General features: G+C 33.9%; 2 protein-coding genes across 9 annotated transcripts in view; one reads left to right on the top strand and one right to left on the bottom strand.

The window, feature by feature from the left end:
- Positions 1-12220, top strand: part of LOC149426892 (uncharacterized) — a 298356-nt gene that overhangs the window by 165677 nt on the left and 120459 nt on the right. The gene's annotated exons all lie outside the window — the stretch shown is intronic.
- The window catches only part of LOC149426893 (UDP-glucosyltransferase 2-like), a 73986-nt gene continuing 63576 nt past the window's right edge, over positions 1811-12220 (bottom strand). The window contains exons 4-7 of the mRNA XM_089635135.1: positions 8090-8200; positions 7869-7980; positions 5763-5982; positions 1811-2075 (exon numbers count right to left, since the gene is read on the bottom strand). Coding sequence (XP_089491261.1) covers positions 1811-2075; positions 5763-5982; positions 7869-7980; positions 8090-8200 — 708 coding nt within the window. The remainder of the gene's footprint in view (positions 2076-5762; positions 5983-7868; positions 7981-8089; positions 8201-12220) is intronic.

Genomic DNA, 12220 nt, shown 5'->3' with positions numbered 1-12220 from the left:
GCTGCGGAGCCCGGGGACGCTTATAATAGCTGGCGGTAAATGCCCCACCGTCACTCGAACACTAATAGACTCGTGGGGTGTCTAACTCTGCGCATCCATCTCCAGCTACCCCTCTCTACCCTTAGTTCCCCCCTATTCTGCCCCTTCCCTGCCCCGCACCAGCATTGTACCAAATTATTTTTATAAACTCCGCTTCAGTTAATCAGATCGTCCCGCTGGCAAATGATTTAGATCCCAATGTTGGATTAAATGTAATCTTTTGAGTTTAAAACGTCGGGAACCATTTTTCGCAAGATAATTTATAAATAACGTTCGTCTTCTCATTTTATCCAGCGACAGTCCTAAATTTAAAAAGATTAATTCGAATTTACTCTTTAAAAATCTTTATTTGTGACTTCCAATCATTATCTACAGATGCAATAATTCTTCGATATGATCAGAAAATCGATAAATTGAATCAATACGATGCATAACAGAAATACTACATAATACATAATACAAAAAATCAACATCAATCAATTTATTATTAAAGTAACATAATAAAATACAATTTTTTTGAATTTCCCTTAATACAATAAGTTACAGAGGGTTCCAAGATCACTCAACACAATAACATTTTAACATACCTTTAAAAAGTGATATAAAGTTATTAAAATCGATTAAAAAAACTTACATGGAACCTAATGTACATAACCTATTTAACCTAGTTTTTATTTCATTGCTTTTCATGACTTTATATTACTTTCTACATGTGTATTGAATTGTTATTGTGTTTATTTATCCGGTTACCGCTAAAGAGTCAGATTTTCATGTATGAATATGCCTGAGAATTGTTGCAAAAATACCTTAAATCAATCTACGTTTGATAGAAGTGTTTAACAATAATTTGTACCGATAATTAACTTATTAATAATGTTATTATATCATATCGCCGTTCTGTTTTAATCCTCTGAAGGTCGTTTTGCACATAATATATTTGGAAAGATCTACTGGTCTCTAGCACATTGATTGATCATGGCAGTTTATCAAGCTCTGTTTTATTTGTTGAACCTTTAGAATCCTTTGTTAATGGTAGTCCCGCCCTGTATCCAACCTTCGGGCGCCAGGGCGGGCCTGCTGATGTTCGAAGGATGACCATCGGCAATTAATCACCTTCTCTTGGGCGGCATCATCCTCGAGAGTCCTCGGGCGGCTATAGGATGATGAGGACTATAGCCAATGAGAAATCTTACTATTGTATTTTTTTGACAATATTACAGAAATTTAAATAAATATGAAGCACATTTTCAGTGTATACACTGTGACATATTAGATATATATTTGGGTGACCGGATAACTCATCAAATTGACAATTCAACACACCTATAAAAAATATTATGAAGTTATGAAAAAAATTATAAAACAAAAACTAGGTTACATATGTAACTATTTACCCTAGTTTTTGTTTCATCGCTTTTAATGACTTTATATCTCGTTTTAAAGGTGTGTTGAATTGTCATTTTGAGGAGTTATCATGGAACCATTATGAACGTCAAAATCGTAACAGAGGTTTCTGATTACCTACGATTAATCACAGCAATATGTGTGTTCGAAATAGGTGTTTTTAAAATGCGTGTTATTTTTGCACAAGAAACTGAACTGCCCGGAGCCAATGGGACCATGACATCCCCATTTGGGGATGTTGTGAGGCTGAGGAGAGCAGAGTGTGGGATGAGATGGGAAGAGGAAGGTTGGAAACTACCTAGCTATTCAGATCTAGGACGTTAGTTGTTCTATACGGGTCAAATAGTTTTTTTATGTGAATTCTTCATTATTCAACCTTCATCTTGCGCGCCACAATCCTCTTGAGCCCTCTAGCAGCCAGGGTGAGCAGCAGGGCGACCCCCGCCCCAGCGGCCAGTAGTACCAGGGCGGCATCCAGCATCAGCAGCTGGTACAAGGGCAGCTGGGCGGCGCGCAGGTGGGCGGCTCCGCCCCGCCGCATCACGTGCTCGAGCCACCACGCGGCGCGCTCTATCGGCTTCTGAGGTTGATCCTTCACCAGGTCTGCCAGCAAGGACATGCGGGAGGAGTAACTAAAATCAAGAATAGGGAACAATGTATTCAAATTTACAATTGTATGCAGGTTGAGGAGACGATGCGTATAATTGTATATTTGTCTAGTGTGTCCTATAAATATGTAAATCCATCTCCCAGAAGGTAATAAACCAACCAAAAGGGATATTCAAATGTAATAAAGCCGATCCGCATACAATAAAACAATTGAATAGATCCAATAAAGTTAATTCCTATATATATCATAGATTTAGTTTAAATTGTACAAGTTTCATGATACCCGTGATGAGGTCAAACTGGTTCGATCTTTAATAAAACTATAGTTGCTCCACATTTAGATTATTGCTCTACTATGTTTTATTTTAACCAATGAAGGAAATTTGAACAAACTAGATGTTATACAGAATAGATCTATGAGACGTATACTGGGAAAAGGCAAATACGCAAGCATTAATCAAATGAGAGAGCAGCTAAATTGGATTCCAATAAAAAAAAGAAACTGTTATTTAATGTGTTCATTTTTGTACATAAAGTCATGAAATCGTTTTTAATAGAGATGTTCATAATTACGAAACCAGAAATGTAAATAAAATTAGATTGCCACATATGAAGAAATCAAAATCACAGAACTGCCTAATATACAAAGGATTAAAGATATATATTATGATGAAATGCTTGAAAGTCTGAAGAATGAATGTATTTAAAAAGAAATGTTATGTTTATTGTAAAAATATTTAAAGTTACAAAATGAAATATTATCTTGTTTATATTAGTTTATATTCAAATTTTGTATAAACTAACTTAATAAATTCTTTAAAAAAAATATATATATATTAAAAATTAATTAAAAAAATCCATAAAAAAGTTACATAAAAATTCCACCGCGAATTAAAGGTTTCAAAATTAGAAATAATTACCAAACAAAAGTGTGTGGGTAGTGCTAATTAAGCTACTATCTGATAGTATTATTACGCTAGCGTCTGGACGGTTTCGGCCCTCTGATTGGTCGAATTCAAATCTGGAGTAGTTCCCTATTGGCCGACAGAGCACATAAGTGCGATATACAAATACGTACAATGTCATCTATTCAAGCAACGGTAATTATTTACGTAAAACTACCGTTTTAATATGCATTTAATGACAATAAACAACAACTCTTTGCATTTACGATTTTTAAAAATATTGATATTTGATATTATTTACGTAAATAATAATTTCGCACCATTTTGACAGAACAACGATATGAAGTCCGCGCATAGTACGCTTTTGTTTGTAGGAAATGTAGGCACTGCCACCCAAATTAAAAAAAAAAACATGAAACACAATCGGATGCTAGAAACGCTTCGTTGATTGTAAAATTAGCCAAAAAATGTCTCATCTGACATGTTCTTATATGTATAATAGAACAGTCATTTTGCATGGTATGTATATTTATATAATAATTAAGTTTAATTATTAATTTACCTTACCCATTTAGCCAATTATTCGGGAGAGGTAAAGTTTTACCAAAACAACTGTTATTCTTATCATGCCTAAATTGAACATTTTATTATGCATTAACTCCTTCCTCTTCCGTGTTTCAACAATATATACTCACCCTCTCTCTGTGAATGACCTAATATCTACCTATTAAATGTAACTGTCGTTAGTATCACTTAAGCTGGGCGAAGCCCAACCAAGTGCCGCCCGCAGGGCCTAGCAGCAAAAAACCCGCGGAGCGGGTTTTTAACTGCTAATATAAATATTAATCTCTGTGTACACAACAGTCTAATGATGTAATCTATTAACTATGGATGGAAAGAGAAGAGGATGGATGGAGCGTGGGATGCTATCGATGATTGCTCTCTATTGTCCTTGTCGAATCAATTGATCAATGTCACTCGAATAGCCACTACCAGAGTTTTCAATCCCACATCCCCCAATCCCGCGGAATTTGAACAATATTTGATCCGCCAAATTAGCAAGATTTGCGGGATTGAAAAAAATACTAAATTTATAATAAGCGATAGTCAATCATTGCCGATGTAACTGAACTGGAAGTTATGAAGAGATGATCTCAAGCTCGGAAACAAGATCCAGAATCTAATTTGAAGAAAAAGATGTCCATTAAAGGGGTATCAGAGGGAGATGACAGTCCCACCAACTGGTGTGGAAGCAGAGAGAGCGTTTTGAGAGCGCTGCTAGGCTGCAATGCACAAATGTTCGTTCACGGACGGGTGACAGGACTCTCCATGGTCTATGTATTTTACGATCTTATTATCAAAGCTTCCTTAAAAATACTTAATGCACTTTAAAAACGTCAGTAGTACCAAAAGTGATTATTTTCAAATGACTAGCAATTTCCTTTCGGTGACAGTGATGTTTTAAATTTTTTAAGATCTGTTTTTTTTTTTTATCAAAGTCTTCTTAAAATTGCCTTTCCAATATCTTGTAATAATATTACTAGGACCAAAGATGATTCATACGAAAAACCTTCCTTAATATATTATGACCTTACGTATTTTTATAATATACAAGTCATAGTTAATACCGACGTGAGAGACTCAGATCGAGTTTCAACTGTTTTTTTATTATTTAAAAATATTGCACAAAAAATATTTCACGTCTAATTTTTGTCATTAAATAAACGTGAGCTGAAAACACTTGCATCAAACAATATAAAATCTATAACAAATTCATGGCGCATACTGTTCGTGAGTTTTTGCTGCTTCGTACAATCAGATATCCGCTTAGTTCAGATAAAAATAATATTGCACAAAATTTTACATTCGTACTGTGCTGGGAGAATATTGTCATTCGGGCAATCTTATAACATATGGATTTTCTGAACGTGTTTCCTCAACACAATTTTATACGCAAACATAAAGCCAAAATATTTTATTCGTGCATTCGACGGGACTCGCATACGTGACCCCACGAACCCGAGTCTCACACGAGGTCAATGGACACCGATAAATCATGCCCAGAATTCCCGCAAAAATGAAAACGGCGAGTTTATGAATTAAAAAGTCATTCATATTTTGTCCTAAGAGCGGAACATTCAAAATTAAAAAGACAAGGGCTCTTTTTAACAGAAGGAAAGTAATCTGTCCGAATACAATCGGCTTTTTCTCTCCGAATTCCGTTTTAAGAAATGGCCAGCCTTTCGCATTTGTATTCATTCGAGATAACGTCCGTCGCGGTTGGGGGGGTTTGTTTGCCGTGTTTAACCCGAGTTTCTACTAAAGGTAGTACTGAAAAAATCAACCCTTGCAAAACAAAGTTTTTTATACTACAATACATCTATTTTTAAATATCTTATAAAACTATAAAAAAATGGTTTAACTGAGGATTGTACCTTAATTCCCAGGGACTGGAGTCAACCGCGTTAACAACTGAGACAAATGTCGATTGGGTAGGACCGACATTTATTTTGTATATTAACTACTTTAATAAATTTCAAAGAAATGCGTATATGTCCGCGTTTATATGCGTGATTGACACAAAGAAATGCGTATATGTCCGCGTTTATATGCGTGATTGACACAAAGAAATGATAAAATAAATTGTCATCGATATAGAATCTATCTGCCGAGTATCAGCTGATCAGATGTCGGGAAGTGGGTTAATTTCCGCTTGGATGATTTGTATTCATTTATTCCAAAAAACGAAAGTGAAATTAAAATATATATATTTTCAAAGAATCGTAGGATCGATGAATAGTTTACCTTTGATCTTGCATCATTTTGGTTATTGTAGCATGCATTACGTTACTATCGATATTGTTAATGTCTAATTTCTCTGCTACACCTCTGGATTGAAGGGTAGCAATATTGAAGTGCTGGTCTGCTTGGATTGGTAACCCAAGAATAGGCACCCTGAAGTGGATAGATTCCTCAACTGACTGCAAACCCCCTTGCATCATGAATAGCTTCACGTTTGGATGAGCTGAAAAATATAGAAGAAAACATCGGAGATTTATTATCTTTATAGTCGAAAGCTACGCCTTTATATCTGATCATAAATAAAGGAAGAGAAGAAAGAGAATATTATCAAAGAGAAATCTACGGGCGTTGCCCAACTTTACAATGGAACTTAAACTGTCGTATCTTGAATCGATTTGCATAGTTTACAATAAATTATGGCAAAAGTAAGAATATTTCAGCAATAGTATCGACAGTTCATAGGCGCCTGGTTCTTGCCTCTCTCTAGACTGTTGAAATATTCCGTTATAATTTATATTTAAAATACGGGTGTGAAGTACGCAATTACTTCGTACTGTAGCTCTATTAATTGTATCACCATGTAACGGATGAGGGGGGAAAGAATAATGGGTTTTGGAAACAAATCAACCCTGAATTAATTGCAATCTAAATGTAATTACATATAGGGAATAGCAGCGTAAACTATTCCCGTACAAAACTAATTCCCGATAAATTCAATATTGTCTACCGACCTTCAAAGTGAAGGCCAGATTTTAATCAAACTTTGTATATAATAAAACTCTTACAGCCTTAATAGATATTTAAAAAAAAAACATTGAATAAAGACTGCACAATTTCTATTCCGAATTATTACTGAAAAATGTCTTTAACCGCGCTGCGAAAGAACTGGCAACATTGGATTTTGACAGAAATACGCATGCGCCATGAGCGTGAGTTTCATGTTTTTGTTAATAATTTCTATTATAATGATCAATTCACTATTAAATTAACATAATTCGATATATTTACTATTATTTTTCTTCAGTTTTAATCCATTAAAATGTCTTCGAACATATTTTTTAATTGACTTTAACTAATAAATTTTATGCTTTTTAATAGCATAAATGTCTTATGCATGTGAAGGGAAATACAAATTCGAGAAATCAACGTTTATATTGTGCAATTTAGTTTGGAAATTCTCTGGAAAATATTATTATACGTTTTTATTGTATGAAAGAGATAATTAGTGAAGTGACAGCAAAAATGATTGTGGTCAGCTTTTTTTCAACTTTTTTCATGTGTGAAATTAAGATATGGAATTTTTTAAATGTTTAAGTATATTTTAAATACAAAAATCTAAAAGATAATTTTATCTATTTTCTAAATTGGATTTTTTTACGACACCATCAAAAAGAAGAAATATATTGAACATTTAAAATATCTTGGAAAAATTACAAAATTCGATGAAAAGTTATTACTATTTCAAATTTATACAAGAGATAAACAAGCCTCGTTGGCTGGATAAGCAATGTAAATATGTTTCCGTGAACTATTTTATGTCAGATTCTATTTTACGTTTCAAATAGTAAGTTTTTCACATATACGGTTGTTTATGAATTGTAAAACTTTTACCACGTTTATTAGTAAGTCTGTTATTATTTAACTACCTACATAATTCACTAAAAAGCTCTTCAAATATGTTGGCACATTTTACCCCATTTCATGAAACTTTTAACCTCGTTTACAGGGCTTAAAGTGCCACTTGACTATCACAGAAATGCATAAGTTCACTCGTATTCCTTATTCGGAAAATTTAGTTAAAGAATCAGATTATTTTAATAAGAGCGTGACTTTATTTTGTTAGACACAGATCTGCACTACGTGATATCTGCATGCACAACACCTACATAAATATATTCATAAACTGATTGGATTAATTGTGATTACTGGACGTTGAACGTTTACACCCTGGAGGTTATTTATCCGATTTCCCACTAAACGCGAACGCATCGAGTGGATTACATCCGTGTTTTAATAGAGGGGAACTTTATATAATTTGAATATGACGTGAATGCAAAAACTATCACCATTATCGTGAACATACTTTCGTAGCATAATTAGATATCTAACCCAGAATATCCTGTTGCGGACACCACTGACACAGTTTCACGTTTGGCGGCTTGCCAGGGAGGGATGCTTCCTCCCACTTCCACAGCACGCCGTAAGGGAGACGAGAGAAAGCCTGGAACAAACCAAATACAATAAGACCCATCACGCGTTTTGTTGAAAATTACCAACCGATCAGTCAAACAAACCCCACTGATGTATTTTTGTAATTCAACTCATCCTACCTGTACAAATTTCTGAATTTCAGTGCTGGGCATCTTGCTACTTTTGACGTGCGAACCCAAACTGAAGTAGACAACTCCGTTTGTAGCCTTGTCGAGGAATTCTTTCAGATCCTGAAAAAATGGCATTAGATTAGAAATAGAAACCAAACAATCGCAATCAAATTTCAGCATCCGAGAAATTGGCTTCTTGTTTGCGAATTACGCGTTTAATACTACTCATAGTGTATTATTATTGGAGTCTATTTGCCCAGCAGCTTTCGTTGGATAACCGCGTAATGCCAATAGATATAAATTCTCGTAACAGTTGTGCTGCCTTACTCCCACATCTTAGCAATATTTTCATGGATTTTGTGTTTGGTTAAACTCAACTATTAACTGCATAGTGTTTTTTTTAAAGTTATAATTCAAAATAAAATCTACAACAGTTAACTCATGATTCACGCCGTTTTGCCTTTCAAAAGCATTATCAAACTGTGTCGTACGGTTGACCTATTTAGATGCATTTCGCTAGCATTTTTCTATTGATGCTGCAAAGAGGTACTTAGGTACTTTTTAAATAACAGTTTTTTCTCCATTTTTAAAATATGAACAATTAATTAACAATAGTAACATCCCCTTAAATGTTTTATAATTAATGTACAAATAACGTAACGGAGAAAATCAGTACCTATTGCTAATATATTAAGAATCTATTCAAATTATTCGTTATCCAGTTAAAAACGGGATTGCAGGCCCTTAACGAATGAATCAATAGGTTACCGTATAAACTTTTAGTAAAATACCAATTTATTGGTAATTAGGTTAAAACCGGGGTTGGAGGCCTTATAGAATGAATTTACATAATTAGTTTCCTAATAAACTATTAGTACGGGTTTTTTCGCAGAATTTGAAAAATTTATCAAATTTCAATGTTAACTTTCAATGACGGTTCTATTCAAGCTCTGTTATTATTTCATTTTTGTAAAACTGGCCAATAAAGATATAATAACAAACCTGAACAGAACATTCACAGAACTTGAAAATCAACTCTGAAATTTGATGAATTGAATATAATTATTCTCATTCTATTAAAAAACCCGTCCGTTTATTTATTTATTTATTTTAAGGGCGGGTTGTTTCGGAAAATTTGAACAATTCTTCAAATTTCAAAGTTAATTTTCAAGTTCTGTTATTATCTCAGTTCTGTCAAGAAGTCAACTAGCCTATAATGATATTATAACAGCACTTACCGTTTAAATTTGATGAATTGTTCAAATTCTCCGAAACAACCCGTCCTTAGAATTACTTATTAGTAAATGACGAATATATTATCACGATGTCCGAACACGTGTTCATGAAAATCCTAACATTTTCGCATTTCGTCGTTATAAATTATCAAAGGAGGTGCATGAACACGTGTTCTGATATGTTAGGAATATGTTAAAATTTAATCAGTAAACGGCCGACAATTCCTTTTATAACTGAATTACCAATAATTTTAAGAGATACGCAATTAATATTTTTCTCCGTGAAGGAATATTTATGTTGCAATGTTAATGGGAAGGTAAATACATATTTTACCAAGAGAAAATTATTCTAATATAAAAGAAACTCCCGTCAATCTTTTATATACTGTACATCTAAGTTTGGGCTGTAATATTTTATTCAGTTGTAGAAAAAAACATTGTTATATCAACTAATGAAAAGTCACAGGAGATAGGTCCTATATAACTGTCTGCTACAATTTACTGTCAGCCATTGTTGGCCGTGATTAAAAATGTATAGTGTATTTTGAGATTAAAGAATTTATTTATTCGCGCAGATGGAAATACACGATATAAATCGATTGTCGCTTATGATGCCTTGCCAAAAATGTTTTACGAAACTTAAGCGACGGGAGTTATTGATATTGTGATTTATAGTAATTTCAGTTCGATTAGAGTACTGGGTAATATTTTTGGAAAAATCGGCAGATACTTTCTGGTTATACAACAATACGTCTAGGTATTGTACAACACTCGAAAATATATATTTTTTAATTGAACAATTGATAAATGAATGGTTTGAACAATATGGCGTTTTATCTTTGTTTTTAATTACCTACTGATTGTTCCAATTTTTAATTACCTACTGATTGTTCAAATCAACTTTTTTATTTAGCTCCACACGGGAGGCTCCGAGGGAAATAATTCCTCTCAGAGCTTATGTCATCTTTGAGAAAGAAGGGGAAGATGTTCTGGGGGTGAAAAAGGATTGAGAGGTGGGTTGGAATCTGTGGGTCAGTGTGACCAGGAGTGCCGGACGTATGAATTCATCCCTCGCTCTGCGGTGCAAGGGGTTGTTCCTAGAGAGTCCTGCTGGAGAGGCAAAAAGTCTCCTTCAACCAGTCTCTCGCGAAAACACGGCCAAACTTTACAACATGAACCCGGACACCCCTGCTTATTCACCAAACGTAGCGAACGTGGGGTGACCTACGGCAAAGGTGTTGGTTATTCAATAAATGGTTCCCGAGGCAGCGCTAACCTTACCGCCTCCCAATTTATGGTGGAGATGAGGTTAGGCAGTTATTCCAGACAGAATCACCCGAGTAACCGTTTGTCAGCTTTTTGGGTTTCAAAACAGATTTATGCTTTATAGGTTAGTTTATGCTCAGCCCTAATTAGGTTACTCTTAGGCCTAGTTGTGTGAATACCCATATTTGCTAACGTCACGAATCGACGTAAATTAAACGCCGACGGACCGTGAATCGGCGGTTGATGGGAACCGTTCAAATTAGACTCTAAAATGGCGCTGATTGCCAATGTGATGATGACGTCAAAGGAGACGGGGGTAAATACAACTAGACCTTACGTTTTTTTTCATTTAGAAAAAGATAATGAATTTATTTAATACTCGATAAAGTCAGTACCGTAATAAGGGACTTTTGAATATGTGTAATAATCTCGCTACCACTTCTCGCTTCTTTTTAATGATTTTTTGCAACGTGGATGCAATGACGTTCCGAAAACAAGTGTCAAGTTAGTTGGTTTTGAATTATATTCAAACATATTATTGTCTGTTGAATTATTGAAGTTGTTTTTAGATATTTTTAATGAGAAAATTGTAAGAATATTTTATAAATTCGACAACGATTTTTATCGTTTCATGTCATTTATTTTTGTAAACTACATCAGCATCTAGCGATATATATGTATCTATATACAGGGTCATCGAAAAGGTGTCTGTGATTTAAAAATTTAATAACTATGTATTTATTAAAGATATGCTGTTTATTTATACATCAAAACACGCAGAAACTCTTATTTTTTTACATTACTTACATAATTTTGTAATTAATTTTAATTTTTACATTACTTAATAATTTTGATAATTTAATAAGCACGGCAAACATCTAAGCGAAATTCAACTTCCCTCCAGGGATTTGATCTCCCTTTACTGTGTAAAATTGTTAAGTCAAGATTTGACTGCCCTGACGCTATAAATTTTCTGTCTTTACATGTACCTCCCAAGCATACTAGATGAAATATATTATTTCACAACAATAACTTCATATTGAAGAGAATACATAGACTGGGCAATGAGCTACCTGATGTCGTTGATATTTTCAATTTAAACTTTGACCCATTGAAAGTCAAATTAGTTCATCACTTTTTGATTAATAAATTAATAAGGAGTTTAATGATTAATAAGGAGTAATCATAATTAATGCAAATTCTGAAAATTTAAATTTTGTTTTTTTTTTTTTAATTTCATGATTTTTTAAAAGTTAATGTATATTTAGAATCAGACTTGAAAATTGATCGAAGACACTCCATTTTAAGATAGTAGAGATAACATGTCAGTATTCAGTAGAATAGTTTAAATCTGTGACACCAGATGGCGTTTTCGCATAAATAAATTAACGTGGGTACCTACACAAAGTTACAGTATTTCCTTTGATGGTATTATTAGTGTGGATAATGATTGTGGCAAATCAGGTTTCTTGAGTCTCCTCAGTCTACCCTTGAGGAACAAGACGTGACGGTAACTTAGTCAATAGTGTTATTACAGAAGGACTCTAAAATAAGTTAACATCGGCAACGTAGTTTCTTGGTTTATTCCAAGATGGCCTTTTAGTTTCGGCTCGGATTCTTTGATCGAGTTAAGAATTTG

Source organism: Hesperophylax consimilis, chromosome 1 (genome assembly GCF_061612785.1).
Source record: "Hesperophylax consimilis isolate HC1 chromosome 1, BYU_Hcon_1.0, whole genome shotgun sequence".
NCBI lineage: Eukaryota > Metazoa > Arthropoda > Insecta > Trichoptera > Limnephilidae > Hesperophylax > Hesperophylax consimilis.
The sequence above is the reverse complement of the archived record's forward strand: the minus strand, read 5'-3'. Positions and strand labels throughout refer to the sequence as shown.